At 54.1% G+C, this 22,987-nt stretch overlaps 1 protein-coding gene across 1 annotated transcript in view; it reads right to left on the reverse strand.

The window, feature by feature from the left end:
- Nucleotides 1-729: 729 nt before the first annotated feature.
- Nucleotides 730-22,987, reverse strand: part of COL22A1 (collagen type XXII alpha 1 chain) — a 233,250-nt gene continuing 210,992 nt past the window's right edge. The window contains exons 52-63 of the mRNA XM_024741290.1: nt 22,865-22,909; nt 21,997-22,050; nt 20,177-20,230; nt 14,879-14,932; nt 13,344-13,415; nt 13,148-13,183; nt 12,289-12,333; nt 9,705-9,884; nt 8,019-8,085; nt 5,266-5,448; nt 3,196-3,273; nt 730-1,079 (exon numbers count right to left, since the gene is read on the reverse strand). Coding sequence (XP_024597058.1) covers nt 889-1,079; nt 3,196-3,273; nt 5,266-5,448; nt 8,019-8,085; nt 9,705-9,884; nt 12,289-12,333; nt 13,148-13,183; nt 13,344-13,415; nt 14,879-14,932; nt 20,177-20,230; nt 21,997-22,050; nt 22,865-22,909 — 1,059 coding nt within the window. The 3' untranslated portion in view covers nt 730-888. The remainder of the gene's footprint in view (nt 1,080-3,195; nt 3,274-5,265; nt 5,449-8,018; nt 8,086-9,704; nt 9,885-12,288; nt 12,334-13,147; nt 13,184-13,343; nt 13,416-14,878; nt 14,933-20,176; nt 20,231-21,996; nt 22,051-22,864; nt 22,910-22,987) is intronic.

Here is a 22,987-nt window from a genome sequence, read left to right on the forward strand (position 1 = left end):
GCCAGCACCCCGGCCAGTTGCCCACCATCAGGAAAACACACGGGAGTGGTCTCTGGACCCCCTGATTTCAAAATTAGAGTGAAACCAACAGCGAGGGGCAGGGAGGGGTTCTGTCCACGGCTCAGAAGCCACATTAACACACGGGGCTACTCTTCCCACACCGGCTCCCGCATCTTTGGTGCAGCCGTGGGACTCCAGGAAGCCGCTGCGAGCCGTGCGACAGTGTTTCACTCCCACAGGTTTGAAACACCGAGGTGCTGACTTGGCCCAAAGGAGGGAGTCTGCGCCCTTCTGCGTGCGCTTCGCATCAGGAGGACAGGATGTTCTTCGTGTCTGCAAATTCTTTCTCTTCCTGCTTTACTTCTCTCTCCTGGGAAGTAGCGACTGGTGGATCATTTCTCCCTGGGCAACCTCTGGGCACATCCAGGAATAGAAGCCCACTGCCTCATTTTCTTAACGTCTCCTTTTGAGGAAAGAGGTAAGTTTGGCAAGTGTCTGGTCGGGGTTTCATAGCACCGAGAGTTTCCTTAAAACTGGCAGCTACACTTCAAATGGGGGCTGTCAGAAGAACGAGAAACAAACAATCCCCTGCCCCACGAATCAAGTTTCCCCAACTTGAGAGGAGAGGGGGAAAACTCGAAAAGCATTACCATATGAAATAATAATAATAATTAACAACAGCAATAATTAATAATAATCTGACCGACCGGCAGCATCTGTTGGTTTTAATAATGTTGAGGTCTCTCAAGAAAATAAGACAAAAACAAATGATAAAAGAAAGAAAGAAAAAAAACACAAGGCTGAAATGTCTCAAGACCTCTGCTTCCCATCGGGCTGTGCGTTCAAGTTTCAGAAATCCACCGCCGTCTCCTGGCATTCGGGACTCTTCTAGGGGCCCTTCACATTACCAGGTCGAGCAGCAGCGAGGCTGGCGAAGTAGGCACACTGGGAGGGGTCACACTGGCCAGGGGGGCCGGGGGGTCCCGGGGGGCCAGGGTGTCCAGCTGGTCCTGTCTCCCCTTGAGGACCGGGACCTCCGGGGAGCCCATCTTTAGCATAGCCAGGTTCCCCGGGTTGACCTGGCCCAAGAAGCAAAAGAAACAGAAGGTGGTTCAAGTTCGTTCTGGAGCAAATGAGCCCTGATCTCGCTACTTCCATTCAGTATGAACTGAAGACTCAACAACCTCAGAACACCCCACGGTCTGGGTGCCCTGCCTGGAGAGAGGAGGAAATGTGGACACCTTGCTTTGCAGGAAAAGGGTTGCCTTAACGGTTTGGACTAGGACAGTAATCAGGGTGCCACAGGAGAGAAATAAACAAGGGGAGATGGAGGCCAGGTAGGGAACGCATCCTCTGTTACAAGGAAAAGAGAAACCAGACCGTCTGTGTCTGGTTCTAGGAGATGCATCCGGGTTGGGACACCAAGTCCCCACCATTAACCGTCAGCCGCAATTCATGTATCCTTGGAGATACCTAGTCACATTCCATTAGCCAGTATCTAAATGGTCCCATTTATTCTGTAGTTTCTAGGCTTTATCTATATGTTAAATGTGAACCACATACATGGACTACATTAAACTACTCTGCAAATCAGAGTCAAAGACAATGTAAGTAGGAAGTAAGTAACCGAGAGCCCAAAATTTAGATCCAGGAAATACTACCTAAGACAAACTTCCTTTTTTTTGTCGGTTAAATCTTTTTTTTTCTTTAACTTTTAATTTTATACTGGAGTCTAGTTGATTAACAATGTTGTGTTAGTTTCAGGTGTAGAGCAAAGTGAGTCAGTTACGCATATAAGTGTATCCTTTGTCAAATTCCTTTCCCATTTAGGTTGTTTACTTAAAACAAACTTCTATGCCTCCATTTATTAAGCATCATAATATCATATGTAATCAATCTCCCTTTTTGCTTTGGCAACTGGGAAGCTCGGTGCTAAGTGTTGTAGTTAACCTTAACAGTGATATTCTTCCTTAAGCCTTAGTAATCACCTTGTTAGAAAATCTGAGTCCCTCCATAAAATAAACAAAAAGTAAACTTTTCCCTTTAAATGATCTTTGGACATTGCATGAATTCTGTTCATGCTTTAGTAGTAGTTAATCTATTGTATTCCTATCTCGACTGAGTTTTGAGCCAGCAGTGTTGTTCATTCCTTCAGGTGGGAACCACTGAAATCTAGTCATTATCTCAGCCTCATGTTGGTACAACTATCTCCGCCATCACAATGCTTTCTGTTCGGCCTTGTAATCTTTATTTGGAATCGCCTTATTTTTAAAATATTCTTAATATTTTAAGCTACTGAAAAGTAGGCAAGCTATCACAAATATGTATAGTTATCTTCTCTCATGAGAATAACATTTCCACCATAGGAAATTTGGAAAATCAAGAAGATATAAGTACTAAAAATAAAATGACCTGCAGGCCTAATATTCAGAAATGACCACGGGGAATCATATAAAGTAAAATTAAATAAAAACAGAAGCCTCAATGAGGTGGAGTTTGATAACAATTCAGTCTGAGTTCTTCCACACCTCATCTCGGAATGCGATACTGCTGTGTTCTAGAGTTAGTCCCATCCAACCATTAGATAGGGTGGCCAGCTTGTCCAGGTTTCAAAACTCAAAGGGCCATGTCCCAGGAATCCCATAGCCCCAGAAAGGCCAGGACGGCTGGCCACCCTGCCACGTGGCCAGTATTCTCCAAAATGTGTTCTGAGAGTAGTAACAGGGTATTAAATTACATAGTGAAAGAAGAAGCATCCTACATTCAAGTGAGTTTGGAAAATGTTGGTTTAACTGAAATAAACATTATTATTTTATGCAAGGTCCCTTAGCACTGCACCAGAGAAGTTAATGTGTACTAGGCATGTCTGAAAGAGAAGCACAGTTCCCAGCGCTGTCCTGACTTATTTAAGGCCAAATCAGTTTTCTTCAGGACCATTTCACAGGACTTTTAATTCACGGGATACATCTCAAGAACTCATGGGATACACTACAGTTTGCACGGTGAGCCAAGGAGCTGACGTCTTAGAAAGATGTAATAAAACAAATCTGGGTTCCGCCTCGTCAGTAGTTAAGCCAGCCCTTTCTCCCAGCCGCTCCCAAGGCCCCTGGCGATGCAGGTGGGGGGTCTGCCCCGTGAGGCCCACTCCCTGCTGGCGGGCCCTTCCCCACCTGAGAGCCCAGCGCCCGCTCCTACCTGGGATCCCGGCGGGTCCCACCTCGCCTCGGAGGCCAACTCCAGGTTCACCTGGGTCACCTCTGGCTCCTCGCTCACCTGGTGAGAGAAACATGCATCTTTGATGGTAGAGACCCAGGACGGTGGCAGAGAGAGGGAGCCCCACCATGTGGGGGGCAGGGCCAGCACTGCTGGTGTGCTTTCCACAGCTTGCACGCCCCTCACACTCACACCCCTAGCTCCCGTTCACACCCACACTCAAGCACACACTTGCATTCAGAAAGACGCCTATGTGAACACCAAAATAACTGGACACTCCTTCCAAACATTTGCTCAAATACACATATATACACGTAAACATTCACCCAAGTGCGTAACTACCCAATTACACATACACATATGTACATTCGCACATATATTAGCAAAAATATGCATACACTGATAAACACATCAAACACAGGCACCCAAATGTTCACACCCACACTCTCTTGTATACAAACACATATTCCCATCCACATCTACTCACATACGCCTACTCTTCACCATGTTCTAAAAGCATTTTACATGAACCTTTATCAAGGAGGAGCTGGGTGATAAACAAACCTGCATGTACGTAAGACACAGCTCTACCCTCAAGAAGCTTGAATTCTAATAAGACAGATGAAGCAGGGCACAAAGAAATTGCAATGTGAAGCAGAATCAGGTAAGTCCTAATAATCACAGGAATTTAAAATCCTAATAGATGTTCAGAAGAAAGAGGGTCCATTCCCCCGGGAGGATATCTGAGATTATACTGGGTTAATACTACACAAACTTGATTAAACTGTCTCTCTCAACTTTTTTTCCATCATTGCTTTTTCTTTGCTCTGTTGCTTCCAGAATATTTCCTGTATGCAACCTATGGCATTTTCTTTTATAATCCGGATTGAAAGTCTGCTATAGTTCATGGAGATTTTAGGCCACTCTTATTTATTGTTATGACTACTACATTTGGTCGGTCTTTTGTCATAGTCTGATGTTTTCTATGCCTTATGTTTTCTTGTTGACATTGATTTCATGTATTTTGTTTGACGAACCAAAAGAAGTAGGACTCGGACCCAAACTTAGCAAAAAGTTCAGTAGGAGAAACATTACAAGGAATAAATCAATGAATAAAGAATTAAGAGGGAATTCCCTGGTGGTCCAGGGGTTAGGACTCCGAGCTTTCACTGCCTAGGGCGTGGGTTCAATCCCTGGTCGGGGAACTAAGATCCCGCAAACCTTGCAGCAACCAAAAAAAAAAGAAAGAATTAAGGAATGGAAGATTGAAAGAGGAAGATGTTAGGGGCATAAAGAAAGAATTAAGGAATGGAAGATTGAAAGAGGAAGATGTTAGGGGCATGCGCTCCCCCCACCTCAGTCACCACGTGCCGGCTGAGATCACAGCACCGCTTCTTCCCCATCACATGCTCATCCTTGCCAGAGAGAAAGGGTGAATGACCAGGTTGGTGAGTCTGGGCTCATGTCCTTTCCTGCCCTTTCACACCTGTCTGCCTGCAAAGAGAGTGCCTTCCGACCTGCTTCCACAGTGCGCTGTGTTAAGTGGGGCAGGCGCTGCCCCTTGAAGGAGAGGCCCCCTGTTGCCGGCAGCAGCTGTATCCAGGTCAGGCAGCTCTCTGAGAGCAGGAGAGTTGGCAGCCACGTCCAGCTTTAGCTCAAACCACTTTATTCACATGTAAGCTGGTGTTTAATGCCCATTTGCCTGGAGCTTAAAGGTCTTATTCCTCACTGACTTCCCAACTCGAAAGGGGAAAAAGGGCATTCTGTGCTACTCCCTGGAACTCGAGCAGTGGAGATGGAGAGAGAAAAGACAGTAGGAGGAAACAGACTCAATGCTCCTGGCAGGAGCATCATTTTGCAAAAATGTCAAGTATGAAACCCTCTTCTGCATATGAAGAAATTACATGATGCCACAATGCAGGGTGCCGGCAGGCTGCAGGGCAGAAGAACAGGCTGAATCATGCACATTCAGTGGCACACATGCCACGCACCCTGGTTCCTTCTCAGCCCTCGTGTCGTGTACAAAGCGCATCTTCCTGGGTCCTCACTCACCTTTGGGACCTATGGGCCCAGAGGGTCCCTCCAGACCCCCTTGCCCAGGCCGTCCTGGCTCCCCCATGGGGCCTGCCCGACCTGGAAGCCCATCTTTTCCAGGGGGCCCTGGGGGCCCGGGTCTGCCTTGAGAGGCCTTGGTGTGCGCTGAGGGCATCTGGGCCAGGAGGTAGGCGAGTCTGGCTGTGGAGCAGGAAAAACAGAGAGACATTTCATGATGGAGGGTTGCCCCAAAGACAGGATGGCAGCTCACTGCCAAGCTCAGCCCTGGGGAGACAGTAACAGCTGCAAAACAAGAGTAAGAGAAACTACATCGAGAGCACACTGCACGGCACCTGTACCTACAGCCGTGGCCTCTGGAGCCAGGCAGCCTGGGCTGGCGTCCCCAAGCAGCCGCTGCCGGCCGCGTGGCCCTGGGCGAGCTACCTGACCTCTCTTAGCCTTCGTTGCCTCTTCTGCAAAATGGATGCAATGAAATAACCACCACCCCACTGGGCTGGTGTGAGGATGGAGCAGATGGGACAAGGCACTGAAAGTGCTCCTGGAACAAGCTAAGTGCCGCGTGGACATCGCTGCTGTGATCGAGGTGGCACTGCCAGCAGTAATAGCAGCAGCAGCATTTGTTGTTGTAATTGTCAGTTTGGGGAAACTGAGGCCGGTGGGGCTGGGTGGGATTTAAGTGGCTTACACAGAGCAGCTTAGGGACTTCTCCTCTCTAAGTGCTGAATTCCTCATCTATAAATGAAGGGCTGGATATGATATCACTAATGATCCTTAGGCGTCTGAAACGTGAAGATTACAGAATTGATTCAAAAGCCCCAGAGGTCCCATTGCCGGCTGCCACGCCCTCTTCTGCACTGGGCATACAGAGCCCGCCCGAGGGCCAGCACGGGCTTCTGCTTTGCTGGCCATACGGCCCAGACAATCAGGCCAAGCCCTTCATCTCGCAGGTGGCGTGACCCAGCCCAGAGAGGCATGTTGACACCCTCCCGGTACCCTGGTGGCAGAACCAAGGCAGAGTCGGGGGCTTCTGACAGCCTGCTGGGTCGGCTTCCCACGGCAGCCCCTCATCGTCTCACGCAGGGAAGCGGGAGGGCTGTGCTCTAGCGCTGAGACCCGGCCTCACGCTTCACTTTTCTGAGCCTTGATTCTCTCATCTTGAGAGTGGAGCTGATGTTTCCTCCTCGAAAGATTATTTGGAAGAAAGGACTCAGCCCAGCAGACGCTCCAGTTAAACTAGTTCAAAACAGGGCTTGTCTCTGCCCAAGGGCTGGAAACTCCTCACGGGGGGACGCCCTTCCTGTCACCGATAAATCCAACCCTCGGAGAGCAGACCGTGGGGATCGCCACACGGGCGCCCTCAGGACCCACCCCGCCGGGTGGGGGTCACCATTCCAGCCTTTGGTTTCCTCTCCACCAACCCCAGCTCTGTGCTGTCCACTCCGGGGAATCGTCTTTGGTTCTCCTGCGTAGGGAGACAGACCATGCTCGCCTGGACACGCCAAGAGGGCAGGGAAGAGGGTCATCTTGTTCAGTGCTGCGTCCCCTACCCCATTTAGAGTCTGCCATGTGCCAGGTGCAGGATAACCGTCTGAGACACCACCACGTGAATAAACATGTCCTTCCTGCTTGTCCATCCGTGCCTGGGAACAGCAGTGGGTATCCGATCTTCCTTACTACAGAGTTCTCGGTGACTTTCTTCCCCTAACAGTTTCCCACACATAGGGCAGTGGGCATGGTCACTGGTCCAGAGAACATGGCGGTTAAGAGCCTGGATTCTGCAGCTCGGTTGCCTGCATGCAAACCCTGGTCAGACACTTACCAGCTCTCCGGCCTCGGTTAAGTTCCTCAGCATCTATGATGCTAACAATCACACACACCTCACAGGCTCACCGAGGCTTCCACGAGTCAACATGTGTCGCGTGCCGAGGACTCCACCCGACACAGGGCCGGCCCTGCATGCTGGTGTTATTACTATTACCTTCCCATCTCTCTCCCTTCCTGAGCACCTGCTGTGTATGGGGCTCACGCAAGACTGGGATTTCACAGTCAATCCAGTGCAGTAGGATCAAAAGGATTCTAGTTTCTTGAAAGCACCGTGTGTTCAGGCCCCCCTCAGGGGCGCTGCACATGCTGCCCCAAAGGCCTGGGATCCTGTCCCTGCTTTCAGCTCACACGGCCCCTCCTCCGGGAAGCCCTTCCTCACCTTTCAGCTCACCTGCCCCTCCTCCGGGAAGCCCTTCCTCACCTGTCCGCCCCCTGAGCTATCCTAGGTACTTTCATCCGTCCTCTTCAACACCCCCTGTGCCAAATTAAACCACAGGAATTTCTTACTGTACTGAAGCCGCCTTGTCTGTTTATGTCTCTGTCTCTTCCCCGGGCTGTGAGTTCTAACTAACAGACCCACTGCAGGCCTGTCGGAGCTGCCTCCTCATTAGATAAACTGAGTGCACAGAAGCAATGAAGGATCACGAGAGGCTGGTTCTGCAGATGCTGAGCTTCCTGGAGGTAATCAAGCAGCGGCAATTCAAGCTGCCCTGAAGAGAAGCTTGGAGCGGGATCTGTGCCAGAGGAGGCTGGCTGGAGCCTGCAAGGGGCGCCTCAACCCTGATTGCTACTGGAGCCGCTCTTAGGCTGCCTTTTCCAACCAGGCTACAGAAGTCCTGAAGGATGAGTGAACGGACTGCTTCCCGGGGCTCTTAAAAGCACCCAGGACCCGACCTACACGGCTGTGATAAAGCCCAGCTACTCACTTTCCAGCTGCTTCTCCACTTCTTCTCGGATGAGCCGCCGCAGGATGTCCATGGATGGAGACTCCCCCTAGGAGGGAGGGAAGGCGGAGTTGTTCATCCTCCCAGGAACCCTTGCCTCCTGAGACCTGAGATGGCTCGGGAAGCCACGACGGTCACAGCCCCATACACCGCAGCTCCCTAGTTCAACCCCTTTTACACCCTGGAGCCGTCTGCCCGCTCCCCGCCATGCAGGTGGCGTTATCCCGTCATGTACGGCGACCTGGACTCCTTTCTCTCTGGGGCCCCTGCTCCCCTCGTCCCCGCACAAACCCCTTCCCCAGCTCTGAACCCGGGAGGTCTGCTCTGAGCCTCTCCCTGCCAAAGTGCCATCTTCCTGCAGGACCCGCTCACAGGCTGCCTCCTGCGTGAAATCGTGTTTGATTTCCTCCCACTGGTCACTTGGCTGCTCTGGTCCCCAGGCTGGCTTGCCCTGCTCTGGTCACAGAAACCAATGGGTCAGGGGGCAGAGAAGGCGGGCACCACCTCCAGGCGCCCACGGCGACGTGCGATTCTTAGACGGATCCGCGAGCGGACCTGCTGCCGCACTGGGCGCCCCCCTCGTCATCAGAGCCCTTCAGGGCAGTGCCCACCCCCGAGGCTGGGGGCTGTACTGTGCTCATCTCCGCAGCCCCAGCGTCTAGCACAGCGTGAGATGGGCTCTGTGTCCTTATCCTCTTGTTTGCCTTTCTGGCCAATAATCTTTTAGGTTAGTCCCAGAATGTCCACTGCTACCCACAGCAGCAGGAGAACTTGGCAAAGACTCGGGGGAGGGGTGGGGGGCTTCTGGAAGCCCGCTGAGCCCGCCAGAACCCACACTTGGCCGAGGGACAGGATCTAGCTGCCTGGCCTCTTTCACGGTGGTGGAAGCTCAGGCTGGCCACAGGCGCCCTGGCAGGGACGGTGACACGGAACCTCAGAGCAGGCGTGGGCTCTGAAGACCATGTAAGCCTGTGCTCTGAGGAACCGGAGGGTCCCCCGAGAGCCACACGGGCTGCAAAGGCGGGGTGGGGAGGTCACGGGGACCTGGCAACCAGCCCCCACTGACACGTCCACCAAGCTCTGCCTTTATCTCTCTACAGCCAGCGTGTGCCGATGCTACACGTCTGTGAAAAGTAAGAAGTCTGCCACGGGAATACAGTATGTTCAAAGAAAAGAAACTGCTCTAAACAAGCCTTTCCTTTTACATTTGGGAAAAGCTGGACCCAAAGGGAAGAACGAGTACCCCAGACAGGCAGACAGGAGAGAGGCAGAGCCGGGCACGGGATGGACAGCCAGCCGTCCCCACGGGAAGCTCTGGTCACTGAGATCCGGCTGCATCTTCTCAGTGGCCTGCTGCACCAGGTCCTGGGGCAGAAAGGCGCGACAGCCCGAGGAGTGGAGCCTCGGGGATGCAGCACACTGAGAGAGAGGGATGCTGCTCTGGAGCCCTTCGTAAGCCATGCGGCGTTATCTCCTTTAACCATCACAGCGGAGTGTCGGGAGGGAGGTTCTCCTCCCCTCTTTCGGCAGATGCGGAAGGAAGGCTCGGAGAGGAGAGGTAACCTGCCCCGGGTCACGCGGGTTACTGGGATCTGTAACCTGGTCCCTCTGAAGCCCACACACCTCACGGGCTTCCCCTTCAGTCCCAAGGAGCCCCAATATCCTTACCCTCAGTCCTGGAAATCCTGGCTGGCCCGGGGGCCCCGGCGGCCCGGCCGGCCCATTCTCCCCAGGTAGTCCCTGGGGGCCCATTAGGCCTGTGTGACCTTTGTGGCCTGGGATCCCAGGGTCTCCAGGCTGACCCTTCCCACCGGGAGGTCCTTTGTCACCTTTGATGCCAGGATCTCCCTAGGGGAGGAAAGAAGCGCTTCAGTGAGCAAAGGCCTAGGAGGTGCCCCCAGGCCAGACAAGACGTGCGGCTACAGAAGGGACTCTGCCGGCCCTTTGCGTCCTCAGCGGTGGAAAGGAGACCTCGGCCCTGGCAGGCCCATGACTCAAGTCTGATGCCACAGACCAGGACACGAGGGCCCAGGGAGACAAAGCTACCTGCCCACATCACACTGCTGGTCTGCAGAGGACAAGACATGAGCTCTGATTTCCAAATCCCAGTCCCGTGCTCCATCCCAGGAGCGCAGCTCCACCTGCCTGGCTAGAGAAGGCCAGCTGCTGAGCCCGACTGCCGGAGCTTCTGGGCCACTTCAGGCCCAGTTTTGTTCTCCGTCAGCTGGAGGGATGGTGGCACTCGTCAGCCAGAGGTGTCTCACCCGCAGGGAATCTGCCCCCTCCTCTCAGCCCAAGGGGGCCCGCAGAGGACGACACTGCCCGGGACCCCTTTCTCCCCATCGCTGGTCCAAGGACTGAAGTGCTGGATCAATGATCTGGGAGCCATGGCAACCACGGGACGGTCCAGTCCTCTGCCCTATCTGCTACCGGGTGTCTGACCAGCCAGGCTCAGTTGCCGGAGAGCCTGAAAATACGGCGGCCAGGCTAACAGCCTCAGGGTGTAAAAACTCTACTGCTTGGAGGCAGCAGAGGGGGGGAACAGCAAGAAAAAAGTGAGCCACAGGTAACCGGACATGGGACATGGCTATGGGCGTGACCTAGAGCCATGGAAAAGGAAGCCGGTGCAGTTATGAGACCATCTGCCACATACACGCACGAAAAACGAAAAGAGCGAAACGGTGGGAAAAGTCTGATATGTTGCAGGGGATCTAGTAATACGCGTGTTGACACGCACACCCCACGTGGTTCTGCGCGCACAGACTAGGGCAAGATACAGAGGACGTGTACAGCGACCGACATGGGGAGGGGACGGGGACCAGAAGGCCTGGTGGAAGGGCACCTAGTCTTCACTGCAGCCACTTTTCTGCAATTTGTATTGTTTAACTATGTGTCTGTATTGCTTTTTCAACAGTAACAGAAAGAGCAGTGAATTAAAAAAGGCATTTACCCAGATTTGAGGGCGTCACCTAAATTTCTCAAAGGTGATGCATTTCTTGGGGACATTGCCATCCGTGGGTGATCTCAAGTTTAGGGGTCTAGGAGAGTCCTGGTGCTTCGTGCACCTCAAAGCCAAGGCCTGTGGTACGGCATTTCCTATTCTTTAAACGTCTCAACATCCCTTTGCCGTGAGAGGACTTGTCCCACGTTTCAGATGTTCTCTGGAGTCCAAGGCACGGGGAACCTGACCGCTATCTGGCAACGTTCCACGAAACAGGGGAAGGCAACTTAACCGGGGAAGGCAACTCGCCATCATTGACTCGGTATTCGAGAAGATTCTAGGTACTGATTCGGTATCCAGAAGATTCATACTTGCCGTCTGAATTCCCCGGCTCCCAACCAAAACTCCAGCAGCTCCCAGGGGCCAGCTGGCCAGCTGCTGGGTGGCAAGACCCTCAGTGCCCTCCCAGCTACAGCCTCTCCCCCGGCTCCACGCTCAGGAACCAGCAGCCATGGGAATGATGTTCACTGGGAAGGGAGGAGGGAGAGAGATCTGTAGGGGTGAGAAGCCCTGATGCTCTCTGCTTCCGTTTTGCTCTGGCCTGCAGGCAAAGCCAGCTCCTCACTCATCCAACTTGCAAGGAAAGCAGAGAGAAATTCTTTGCAGCACCACGGAAAACAAACGGAGGGTCGAAGCGGGGTGGCGTGCCGTCCGCGTCGGGCAACAGTGGGACGGTGTGACGGCTGACCAAGCGCAGGGCCCTGGGCAGACGAGATGTCTAATTTCTCTGGAGGGAGCAGCGGTTGGCAGCAGTGAGAGAATGCCCCCTCCCCTCACCGGCGTTTCTTCCAAAAAAGAAAAAAAAAAGTGATTTTTTCTTTCCTGTTGTTTTTTGGAGGAATGCAATGTAAAGAAGGGCTTTCTGAGCGCAGCGCCAAGGCGATTCATTATGGGAAAATCTGTTCCCTTGTCACCTCCAGGAACAGATCTGGCTCCTGGCAAATTGGCACTTTGGGCTCCAAGCGTGTCACACACAGGCGTTCGCACACGGAGAGGAGAGACGGAAATCTGTCAAAGTCTGGGCATGCTCGCCTTTGAATTTGTAATTGCGATGACTTTACTGCTTAAAATAACAACAAAAAAACCATGACAAAAGCCAACATCACTGACTACAACTTTGGGAAAAGCCTCCCGCTGGGGGCTCACAAATTTCCGGGGGGGGAACAGAGAACAGAGAGGCCACCACAGGAGCCGTTCCGCAGGCCAGGCTGCTTCCTAAAGCCTTGGACACAGTCCCCGTGCCCCACTTACCCTTTCTCCTCTGGGTCCCGGCTCTCCCGGCTTCCCAGGGGTCCCCTGCAATGAAACCAAAGGAGGGGGTCACTTAACCAGGGCCATCCCATCTGCTCGGGCATCCCTCTCTGCCCTTCTCGGTTCTTCTCGGATCCTGTGTGCTGAGGGCAAGGTGTCCTGGAGAAGGCAGGTCCTCCAAGAGTCCTGCTCCGGCCCTGGTCACGCCCTCCCGCTGTCTACACGCCGGTCACCCTGGGCTTGTGCTTCCTGAAACGTGCCTTCCCACACCTGCTCCTGCCCATCCTGAGGGCTGGAAGTGACCAGGGCCGGGGCGTCTCTGTTGACAGGAGGCACAGAGCCGAGGCTTGAACTAGAAACTGACATGATCTCACGTTTGTTCTACGAAGGTCACTCTGGCTGGTGAGTGGGGAAGGAGTGGGGCAGGGGGCAGGCTGGACACAAGGAAGCCAGTTAGGAGGTCACTGCAAACGTCCAGGTGAGAGATGATGACGGTCTGCGTTAGGGTCCAGCGGGAGAGATGGAGAGAGATGGACCGAGCTGGGAGGTATTGTGGAGTCAGAATGGACAGGACTAGTTGATGGACTGGGTGCGGAGAGCTACAGACAAGTCAGAGACATCACACGATGGCACCCCTGGACCGGCTCCCTAACTGGTGGGCCCTAAGCAAAGTGAAGACGTGGAGCCTCGTTCAGAAAGCATTAGGATTTCCGGACAACAACAGCAGAACACAGCACGTGTGGGAGCCCTGCTAGGCCCAGGGCCCCGTGAGACAGCACGTGTCGCCCGCCCACGAAGTGACCCTGTGTCTCCCACAGGAAAGGGCACCAAGAGGAGAAGAGGGGTGCACGGTACTTGCCTCCTTGCCTGGGACTCCCTTCTCTCCCGGCTCACCCTACAACACAGGACATAATATCAGTGAGCTCTGCTGTATCGGCACGTTGCAGATGACACGACTGTCTTTACAACAGACATTTTCACCCACGTCACGCTCCAGCACAGACAGCGATCAATGGGCCAGCCGGGGATATTCCCCAACGGTGTTCTGTGCTCACCTGCGGCCCACGGGGACCCAGGAAGCCAGGGAGCCCTGGGCTGCCGTTTTCTCCTCTGGTTCCCTTCTGGCCCTGCAGAGGGAAAGCAGGGCATTAATTCTTCAAGGTCAAGTGTCAACTCAAGAAGATTCAGAAACCTCGTAACCCCTCTGTACTCTGAAGGCCTGGCACGTGAACAAAATAGAAGAGCCCTTTCCTGAAACGGAGGGGCTGGGTTGGGGAGAGACAGGGTACTGTGAGACGGGGTACTGCGGGGGCAGAAGGAGAGTCTCCTGCAAACAGTGAACGGCTCTCCCATTTGAAGCAACAGACGCAAAATGGGACAAACATTAAACAAAACACCTTGCTGTGTATGGGGCCCCCCAGCTGTGCCTCTTCCCCTTCGGCCAGCTCGTCTCATGGTTTGGCAGGCGCACTTTGGGGGAAAGGTGTTCGGCAATTTTAGTTTTAACCCTTCTGGGCCGCCACCATATGTGGGTCAGCTCTTCTGGGGTCAGCTCTGCACTGGGGATGGATCGGCCTCAGGACCCAATCCCGTCCTGTCTGTGACGTCGCAGCGGAGGCGACAAGACTCCCACGATGGTTCCTAAGGAATGTCACTGTGTGTGCTGAGGAGTTAGATGCCTTAACACGGCTGTCCCCGGTCCAACAGGAAGATGGGGTTCTATCAGGACCACCAGATGCCCTGTTTGCCTGGGAAACGGGTTTCCCAGGATGCAGGATTTTCAGGGCTACACGCAGGAAGGTTCCTGGGAAATCAAGACTGACGGGTCACCCTAATTTCCACAGTGACAACAGTCAGCTGGCTAGACTGTTCTGCCCATTACCCCACGCATCTGTCGCTTGAACAACACACCATAAAGGTGGCCTTCTCAACAGGGTTGCCAATTTTACCAAATAAATATACGGTAAGGCTGGGCTGGGAGGAGACTAGCGGACAGGCTTTCACTTATCCACCCCTAGACCCCATCAAGGACCAATGTTCCCCACCATGTCTCCCCATCTACCAGACCTGAACCCCAAGTCCAGAACCTGCTGCCCAGTGCCCAGGACTCTTCTGGTTACTCATGTCACCCTCTTTCTACTGTACCCATTGTTAGCTCTAGCTAACACCTGCTCACCAGCAGGAGGACCCTCTTCAGCCGAATCTGTGTTACACGCATCCCCACGATGCACCCTTACCCTGTCTGAGACGTTAAGGGTCGGTCAGCCTGACCTTGTCCTTCCATCATCTAAAAACATCAATCAACTACCATGCAACCTTATCACGCATGTGTTTTTTAGTCTTCAATAGTTTTGTCCTGTTGGATGTCTATGGTTGTAGACAACAGAGAGCCAAGTGCATAATTGTGTGTATTTTAAGCTTTGAAAGACGTCCTTCGTGGCTCCCCTTTCCTCCAGCCTGTTCCTGCCATCCAAACACCATATTTTCCCACTGAGGCTTCTGGAAACAGAGACCAGACAGTCTGTGATGTAAACCACACAACCTTTCAAAGCCTGCCCTGATTCCATCACAGCAGTGGGACAGTACTCACGGGATTGCCTGGAGTGCCATGGTCTCCTGGAGATCCAGGCGATCCGTTCTTACCCTGGTGGAAGAAACAGAAGAGAGGATTCTGCCAGGATGCTCTGCCAGGACCTCACAGAGCAGGACAGTGGGACAGAGAGACTGCTGGATGCGGAGGGCCTGATTTCACACATACAGCTGTTAACTCAGACCAGCGTGGCTCCAAGTCATTACTTAGAAGATGTTTCTCAACTTGTAAAAGGAGCTTGGGATATTTAACTCGTAATGAATAATAAGTAATTAAATGAGTTCGTGTGCATGAAGAATCCTGGGCTGGTGACAGATGCCCAGAGCCCAGGCACAGTAAAGAATCAGGACCACATCGTCCACTTATGCGTACCCTCCCCCTTCAGATGCTGACTTAAGGAACAAACAGAAGTGCTCACGTCACCGCGGGCTGTTCTCAGCTTAGGCCGCACATCGCTACCCGTATCCTATCCTCCGCCTCCAGGATGGTCACCACCGGGTTGAACAGATAAAGATATCGAGACACAGACAAGTGGCTGGTGCAGAATCACACGGTTACTGGGTGGAAGGTCCACTCGCTCCAGACTCCAGGACAGACTCACATCCGTAGCACTCTCTAACTTGATGGCTATTTTGCGCCCATTTGTAATTTGAATAAATACATTTGACCAGTAAGATCCTTGGTAGCATAAAAATCAGAAAGTTCGAGAATGCTCCTAAGCTACAGACAAATTCCTAGTAAGCCCCAAACCCACAGGTCAGCTTCAGCTGAGCTGGTCACGCCCCTGCCCTCACTTTCCTCCCGCTCAGGACCTTCCCCACCAGGCAGCTGTGTCTTTCACTGGTTCTCTTCCCTGCCTTGTCTGTGTCCATGCCCAACATCTGGCACGTGTCACCCACACACAGGAGGCAGGCACTCTGCTAGATGAATGAACCAACAACATCACAGGAGACCACGCTGCACTGATCCCTGAACCACCAGGTGCCAACGTCCTATAATCTGTGAAGCACACGTTTACAGATGAGCTGGCTTCATGGAAACACGTGACAGTAAAAAGTCACTAACACTGCCCGGGTGCTTCCTACGTGCCAGGCTTCACACACATTAACTCACTCACTCTCACAACAGAGCAGACGGCACCATTTTACAAATGGGGAAACTGAGGCGCAGAAATGCCGAACAACCTTCCTGAGATAGAAAGGAAGGGGCTGTGGTTTGAACCCTGGTGGCACCGCCCCCACCCCATGTTCATTAAAGGTATAGCTTGCTGGGGATCATAAACAGTGCTTCCTCCTTGTGCCTAAAATGTGCACGTGTGATCGTGGGTGATTCACGCGTCTCATGTCACCAGACCCTGCAGGAATCGTGCCATGTGCACGGATGCCTTTACATCACAGATGAGGAAACCGAGGGTTGGAGAAAGCACAGGACCTGCCTGGGATCGCAGAGCTACGGAGTGCTGAAATCAGAGAGGCCAGTCGGTGTCTGTGACTACGCGTGATGTCCGTCCAGGCACGACGGCGCTGCCCTGCACCTGCCCGCGCCCACCCAGCAGCCGATCTGCGTCCCTCTAAAAGTATGCGCTCTGGCTCAGCCCGATGGCAATCATCTCTCCCCTCTTCCCTCTGTTCGCCTAGAGGATAAGGGCCACGACACATTAACACTCGGTGCCAACAAAGGCGGCCATGCGCAGAGGGAGGGGCGGCTCTGGGCAGCCAACTGTCACCTGTCAGTGCGCTAGAGGCCAACTGGGGCTGAGACCTGCTCCTTCCTGGGCCACAGGCCTCCTCATGTCCCATTTGTCCTCATGAAGCCCCTTTGGTGTCTGTGCCACTCCAAAATGGAGGCCACAGCTTTCCCTCCCCAACGGCTCTGAGCTCCAAACTCCTGCCCACTCCTTCCCACCAGGTGACCTTCCTGCCAAGGGACTCCAGCACACACGGGCCAGGCGGGCTCAAGCTGTGGACTCTCGGACCAGACTGCTGAGTCCAGATGCTGGCTCTGTCGCTCACGTGCTGTGCGGCCTTGGGAAGGCGCTCGACCTCCCTGTGCCTCCTTCTCTCCTCTGTGGGCAGGACGGTCGGAGTGCCTGGCCCAGGGTTTGGGGGGCTCAGGCAGTGAATTACGTCAATGGACTGGACTCTGCCCACACTTCCTGGAGGCCCTCAGGGGCCTCCACTCAGGGTCTGGTTCCAGGCCGCGTGAACTGGCTGCAGTGGCCAGGAACCTTCTCTTCACTCAGGAAAGCATGTCGGCTCCAGGTGAGTGAGAGTGATTGTCAGGGAAATAACCTGGAACCTGGTCCTACGTTTCCAAGAACACAGGCATCTGGGAAACTTTAGCAGCTGACTGCTGGTTACAGATGCCTCGGGAGGCTCCTCAGGCTTGAGGGGAGCAAGTTAGAAAACCACAAACCTGCCTTGGGGGCCGCAGGCCTTCAGGGCCAAGCCCGCCTCCTGCAGGCTGTGCCTCTGAGGCTGTTCGCAGCCTCACCTGGGCTGCGGCCGGCCTCTCGGTCTCCACCGCACACACCTGTCCTGCCACTCTCGCTGTCCCCAGATGCGCTCCCTGCGCCCTTGCACGCATCTGCATTCATCAGGGGTTTACCCGCCGCCCTCCAGAGGCAAGAGCCAGACGCCCCTCCAGGAAGAGGCCGTGTGAGGCCCGGTGACGGGCAGCTCCCGGCCCACTCTGAGCTCTGGACACGGTCCTGTCGCTTCACTGGATTGACTCGCCGGTGCTCACAACTTCCCCCTCTTCACAGGTGAGGAAACTGAGGCCTGGAGAGGTGAAGAAACGCCCAGTCCATGTGACAAGTAGGAAGACAGCCAGGAACCGAGCCCAGGGGGCTTCACAGCAGCCACAGCCCAGATGTGGACGCCGCGACGGGCCAGCAGGACCAGGCGTGGCGCCGCTGCCTGGTGGGGCTCCGGAGCAGGGCTTCTCCACCTTTCTGTCGGCAGCGCTCCCGCACAGGTGCCCATTCACAGTTTTTCCCTAACTGCTCCGTTTGAATTTAATGCCACAGCTATACCGTGTATCTACTTCTGTTCCATACGCATATCTGTGCTTGGTACTAAAAACGTGTACCTACTTCTGTTCCGTACGCATATCTGTGCTTGGAACTAAAAAGTAGGAGCTTTGGGCGCCCCAAGAACCAACATTTGTCCCCTTGGGGCAAAAGCACCCACACTGGGGACACACGCCCCAGAGGGTCTGGGCTTTTCGTCACGGCCGAGGGGCCCAGCTGGGGGCCAGTCTCCTGTGTGTGCCTACGGCGATGGCGTGATGCCCCCAGGAGTCCCCGGGTTGACCTCACTCAGCGGGAGAACGGATACAGAGCACCAGCCAGCTCCTTGCTCTGCGCTGAACCCACTGCCTGCTCGCTGAATGAACAAACACCACTTCCTAGAAAGAGGACAGGGCACGTCAGACAGTGAGCTGCTGCTGGAGAGTAGAAAGTATGGAGCCAAGCGGGTGAGCCCTGAGCAGGGATGCTACCCCAAGGCGATGGAGAAGTGGCCAGGCGCCCAGTGCACTCAGCTTCCATCACTATGCAGACCACAGGCGGCCACCTGCCCAGAGGACGGGAGGCCCAGGACAGCACAGGCCCTGCGCCCTGATCCGAAGGCTGTCGCGCCCTTCCTCTGGCCACTGGGGATCACAGCCCGCGGGCACGGAGGGCACCCTGAACCCTCACAGGCCGCTGACTCAGGATGGGAGGCTGGATTTGAGTCATTGTGGCCCCATCAGGGAAGAGTGGGGCTCCACCTGGTGAGTCAAACACATGTGACCTGCCGCCCCCCACGTTCTTTCCGTAGGAGCCTGAAGACACGGTTCACGGCCACGGCCACGAGAGGTGGAGAACATCGGATATGATGTCAGAAAGTCCTGGGTTTAAATCCCCCCCGGAAGCTCTCGCCAGCTGTGTAACCTAGACCCAGAAAGCCCCTATATCTGCCTTACAGGTTTACTCACTCATTCACTGATTCCATTACTCACTCAAAATATATGTACATGCACACAAGCTACGCAAAATAAGCAAGTTGCAAAGATGAAGTGTGTAACAAGCGTGCACTCTGTCTGTGTGCTAGTAGGTATACTGAAAATATTTTCAAAGATACACAAAATGCTATTAACAGTGGCTCCCTCTGGAGTGTGGGATGAGGGGATAAAGAGGGAATTTTCTCTTTACTTCGTCACATTCCATCCTGTATGATCCTCGCACCCTTATCATGGGTCACATTTATGCTCGTATATACAGGCACATATACATTACAGCAGCCCCTATGACAAGGGCCCTGGGTTAAATGGGATAAGGCAGGTGCTTCTTTTGACACAGAACCAGGAATGTAAGTATTTATCTTCTACATCCCTCTCCCGTATTCGCTCAGGCTGCTCTTGGATTAGAGAAAGATTCCCTTAAGTACATGTATGGGCAGAGATAATATTCAAAATATCTATTAACCACATGGCGTGTTATGAGTTAAGTTGTGTCCTCCCACCGCCAATCCATATGTTGAAGTCCTAATTCTCAGTATGTCAGAACCTGAACTTACCTGGAAATAGGGTCCTTGCATACGTAATTAATTAAGATGAGGTCATACTGGAGTAGGATGGGCCCCTTATCCAATATGACCGGTGTCTTTATAAAAAGGGGACTTTTGGACCAGAGACACGTCCTCAGGGAGAATACCATGTGAAGGTGAAGGAGGAGGCTGGGGTGATGCTCCTACGAGCCAAGGATGCCAGAGATTGCTTGCAAACCACCAGAGGCTAAGAGAGGCCTTCTGAGGGACGATTCTCCCTCACAGCCCTCAGAAGGAACCAGTTCTGCTGGCACCTTGACCTTGGACTCCTAGCTTACAGAACAGTGAGACAATAAATGTCTTGGATTTCTAGCCTCCACACCTGAAAGACAATGAATTTCCGTTGTTTAAGCCACTGCGTTTGTGGTTCTTTGCAATGACAGCTCTAGTGAACTCATACAGGGCATGCCCTGAACGCCAGAATGCCCTAAAGCTAGAGCATGATTGGAGGGCAAGTCCTACGGCGCTCCTGCCGTGCCGAGTGGCACCTTTTAAGTTTTCGGGTTGTGGGTAGGTGGTCCCAGAAAAGAGCCTGGAGAGTGTGTCCTAGGCCACTAGGGGGGCTTAGGGCAGTGGCTATTTACCAACTGCTAAGACATCCTGTCATTTTTTTAACAACACATAGGGCTGTACCAGGATGAACCAAGCAAATATTACCATGGTAGCCATGCCAAAGCAGGGAGCAGGTTAGTCTCAAAGCAAAACTCACCGGTAAGCCCCTCAGGCCTCGGGGACCCTGTGGTCCTGTGGGTCCAATGTCACCCTGGAACGGAGAGAGATCACGTTATCCAGAGTTGCCGCATGAAGACGGCAGAGACGCAGTTTCAAATGTGGACCAGACTTCACCCAGTTACCCAAGAGGACCAACAGATGGTGCCCAAACCGTCTCGTCGTCCATCACCAGTTATTCTGAATACGGACAAACTCACCTCCTGCAGCTGAATAAATCCCTGCCCCACGGGGATTTCGGGGGGCTCCATCTGGAACTAAGGCAGGTAACAGGGAAGAGAACTTCTCTTGGTGTCCTCTCCCTGAGTCTGGACAGTCACCTGGGGCTACTCCTGCCTCAGTCCTCACAGTAAGAAAAACTCCACCTGGAAGGTGTAGGGAACCTTCCAGGGTGCCAAGCAGTGGGGATTCACCACCACCACCTACGTGGTCTTCCAGGCAGCCTCCCGACAGGGCTGTAGTTCTCCCCGTGTAATGAATGAAAAAAACAGAAGCTTGGCCGTGCTCCCACACAAATTAGACTGTAGAACACCCCAGAAGATGGAGTTTTTAAATTACAAGTCAGAGAGCTAAGAAGGGGGGAAGAAGGCATTTGCACCACGGGCTGGCATCCTGGGCTCCTGTCCCAGCTGCAGCCTGACCTGCTGGGCGAGCTGAATCCCAACCACGCCCCTGCCTGGGGAGCTCCCCTCAGGCCCTGTACTGTAAACTGAAGTGAGCAGGGTTGGCAAGACCAGGATTTTCAAGCTGCCCTTCAGCACCTGAGAGGCACCTTTAGGGGACAGGGCTGGGCAGAGGCCCCGCTTGGGGTCAATGCAGCTCTTCTGCTTTGAACCTAGTAAAGGGCCTCCACACACTAGGCTGGGGTTTGTGAAATGGATCCCACTGCTCAGGAAAAGCACAAGAACTAGATCGGATTTCTGCTAAGATCCTTCCCTGCTCCATCGTCTCATGACAACAGATCAGCCGAGGACACAACACAGGACAAGAACCAGGGGGCAGAGGGCACTTCGCCAGGGGTTAAAGGCAGGTCCTGAAGGATGCAAGGGGGCGGGCATGGGCCCGCCTTGGACCTGAGGACCGTGTGGCCGTGCTCCTGACCCAGCACCCACTCCCGGGAGGTCAAGCTGTGTCCGCACATGTCGGATGGCCCTGCAGGCTGTCACGTCCCCAGGCCAGTGCCCTGTGGGGATGCAGAGCTGGAAGATCTGGACTCCACACTGCTTCCTCCTGCCTCTGACTCTGTGTGACCATGAGGAAGTCCCCTGGCCTCTCTGGGTCTTAGTTTTTCTATTTGTATGACTGGGGTCAAAGATGGTTCGTCCCACCCTGACTTGACCCCAAGTCAGTGAGAGCAGGTGAGGGGTACACAGTGGTGCCGTGATGGATCCATGAGGCTACAGAATACTGGAGATGGAGAAATAACCTGGGGAGACTCTGAAACGCCACTTGAGTCCACGTAAGGCCAGATCCAGCTCACGCATCATTGAGGTCAACAGGCAAATCATGACGGATTCAGCAGAGCCTCCTCATCTGTCACATGGCATGGGCACCAGCCCTTTTAGCCGGAAGCCCAGACCCGGGGCCTCCTCAGGACCCCAAGGAGAACTCATGCAGCCCGTGGTGCTGGAAGGTGAGGGATCACCAGCAGATTCCTAGAATTCGCCCGTGACTCTCTCCACGGTGGCCCCAACCCCCGAGTCCAGTTCCTGGGCCTCTCTTGGTCCTTCAGTGACGCACGTCCTCTACACCTCCTCCTCCCACAGGCCCAGCCAGGCCCCACAGGACACCCACACTCACATCTTTTCCTGGTGACCCTTCCCGGCCAGGGGGCCCCATGGCCCCAGGCTCTCCCTAGAAGGGGAAGCAGAAACAAAACAGCCGCCGTTAGGGAGAGAGATGCAGAACGCCCGCTGTCCCAGCCGCAGTGGTCTCGGAGCATCTGGGAGGGGGAGAAGAGGACGGCCCACCCGAAAGCACCCTACTGAGTCCTGGCCCCAAGTGGGGTCTGCAGTGTCCTCAAGGCCAGCTTCGAGGCCTGGGCCCGCTCTGCCACTCTGAGCTGCAGGGAGACACCTCCTGACAGATCAGGCAAACCGCTGGGGATTCTGTCTCCCCACCTGCTGGCCCACCGGACCCTCTCTGCACCTCAGCTTTCTCCTCGCTGTACAGAGCAGTGGGGTTAACCGGTGGACCCCTGAGGGTCCTTCTGTTTGGGGCACTTGGAAGAGATGGGGGAAGCTAAAGGATAGGAAGACAGGGCCCAGAGCCTTCCATCTGGGATAAGCCGAAGCTTTCCACACATTAGCTCTGGGACCTCGGGAAAACCACCCATATCCTCTGGGCCTCAGTTCCCTCCTCTGGAAAGTAGACCTAATGACAGCACTCGTCTCCCCAGACCCAGGACAGCACAGTCTGTGGGCAGCACAGCCGGCAGTGACCACACCTGACTTCAGGCTGACTTGGTCAAACTGGTTGTACATCGGCGTCTGGCCCCCAGAAGAAATGTCTAGAAACACTTGACCAAGGAGGGATGATGCTTCCAATGCTGCCACTGTCCTCTCTGAGGTGACACGGCACTGCCCCGCCTGCAGGGCCCAGGAGCCCTCCGCCTAGAAGTGCCAGCTCAGGTGCACTGGGATGACCTGACGGCGACACGTCCACTCACCCGGGGGCCAGGGTGGCCAGAGTCGCCGGTGTGTCCCTTGAAGCCCTAGAAGAAAGAGAATGAAGTTACCCCACCAAGGAGCAGGCTGGCAACGCGGGACAGGGTGGAGTCCAGGGAGATGGT

This window comes from Neophocaena asiaeorientalis, unplaced genomic scaffold (assembly GCF_003031525.2).
Source record: "Neophocaena asiaeorientalis asiaeorientalis breed wild unplaced genomic scaffold, Neophocaena_asiaeorientalis_V1.1 scaffold177, whole genome shotgun sequence".
Classification (NCBI taxonomy): domain Eukaryota; kingdom Metazoa; phylum Chordata; class Mammalia; order Artiodactyla; family Phocoenidae; genus Neophocaena; species Neophocaena asiaeorientalis.